At 43.8% G+C, this 1,620-nt stretch overlaps 1 protein-coding gene across 1 annotated transcript; it reads right to left on the bottom strand.

Moving 5' to 3' along the window:
* Positions 1 to 363: 363 nt before the first annotated feature.
* Positions 364 to 1,525, bottom strand: LOC108254114 (protein phosphatase 1 regulatory subunit 42-like; the record flags this gene model as incomplete). Its single annotated transcript, XM_026832759.1, has 3 exons — positions 364 to 560; positions 607 to 896; positions 1,387 to 1,525. Coding segments are annotated over 3 exons (626 nt in total), but the record flags the coding sequence as incomplete, so codon positions are not given.
* Between the last annotated feature and the right edge of the window lie 95 nt (positions 1,526 to 1,620).

Raw genomic sequence — 1,620 nt, forward strand, 5'->3', positions numbered from 1 at the left:
GGATAATACACCCGTGCATGCTGTCACGTTGAAACTGAGGGAAGTGTGTCCTAAGATATTCCGCAATGAAGATGCCACCTGTGCCAAGGCCAATGAGTTGGTCATGTATGCCAAGAAGAAGATTAGTAAGGAAGATAAGGAGCAATATCTACGGAACTCTGTCAAGTTATACAAGGAGGTGATACCACGTATTAATCTGAAAGGCGGACGCGCTACCCTTGAAGCTACCTAGGTTGACTTTTTTTTCTATTTTCGATGGTGGCCCCCGAACCCAAGACCTTCTTCATGGCACACAAGCGCATTACCACTGGGCTAATCCTAAATAATTAATAATGGTGAGCATTTTATTTTCTCCGTACTTACTCAGTGTATACGAGCTCGCTACAAGCACTTGGTTCCTATAGTTGGCTAGCTTACACACCGGATTGTTTGTAAGCTGTACACTAACCACCTCAGTCCACTGTTGTAGCGTACTGCACAGTTCTTCTAAATTGGTAAGCTGATTGTCTCTCAAGTTAATTTGTTTGAGAGCAGTCAAACTTTGTAGATCAAGGATGGAGCTGATGTGATTGTGAGATATGTCCAAATCTTGGAGACATGTCTTACTTGAAGCTTAAATAATAAATAATGGTGAGCATTTTATTTTCTCGGTACTTACTCAAAGTATACGAGCTCGCTACAAGCACTTGGTTCCTATAGTTGGCTAGCTTACACACCGGATTGTTTGTAAGCTGTACACTGACCACATCAGTCCACTGTTGTAGCGTACTGCACAGTTCTTCTAAATTGGTAAGCTGGTTATCCCGCAGATTAATTTGTTTGAGAGCAGTCAAACTTTGTAGATCAAGGATGGAGCTGATGTGATTGTGAGATATGTCCAAATCTTGGAGACATGTCTGAGGGAATAAACACGGGATTTCAATTTTACATTCATACGAGTAAACATATAGGGAGCGTTTTAAAAAGGGCCCTTAGCTAAAGCGTCTTGAAACCCGGACCGGGATCAGAATCTATATTTTAGTGAAATGATTATTGGTATTCGTTCAGGATAAAATTCGCCCTGGGCGGGAATCGAGCCCGCGGCCTAGCGCTTACAAAGCAGACGCGCAACTAACCAAGCTAACTATCCAACTAGGCTGGTTAGAGACAAGAGGAAAAATATTAGTTTCTCCAATGCAGAGGAGAAAAGAAAGTTACCACTTACCCGTAAAGTATTCAGAGTCCTAGGGTCAAAATAGAGGGCAGCCCCGGGCTCCAAACTTTGCCTCTCGATATGTTCGAGCAGGAATCGAACCCGCGGCCTAGCGCTTACAAGGCAGACGCGCAACTAACCAAGCTAACTATCTAACTAGGCTGGTTAGAGACAAGAAAAAAGTTACCACTTACCCGTAAAGTATTCAGAGTCCTAGGGTCAAAATAGAGGGCAGCCCCGGGCTCCAAACTTTGCCTCTCGATATGTAACAACTGCAAAGCTGACTGATGTTCCAATCCCTCTACAACTGAAATCTCGTTGTACCCCAAATACCTGAAAATGTAGAGCGATGTAGCGGTAACACTTTAGGCTAGGAGTTCCTGGGTTCGATTCACGGCAGAGACGAAGTTTTTTCGGCTCTGTGCTTG

Source organism: Diaphorina citri, unplaced genomic scaffold (assembly GCF_000475195.1).
Source record: "Diaphorina citri unplaced genomic scaffold, Diaci psyllid genome assembly version 1.1 scaffold11607, whole genome shotgun sequence".
NCBI classification, from domain to species: Eukaryota; Metazoa; Arthropoda; class Insecta; order Hemiptera; family Psyllidae; genus Diaphorina; species Diaphorina citri.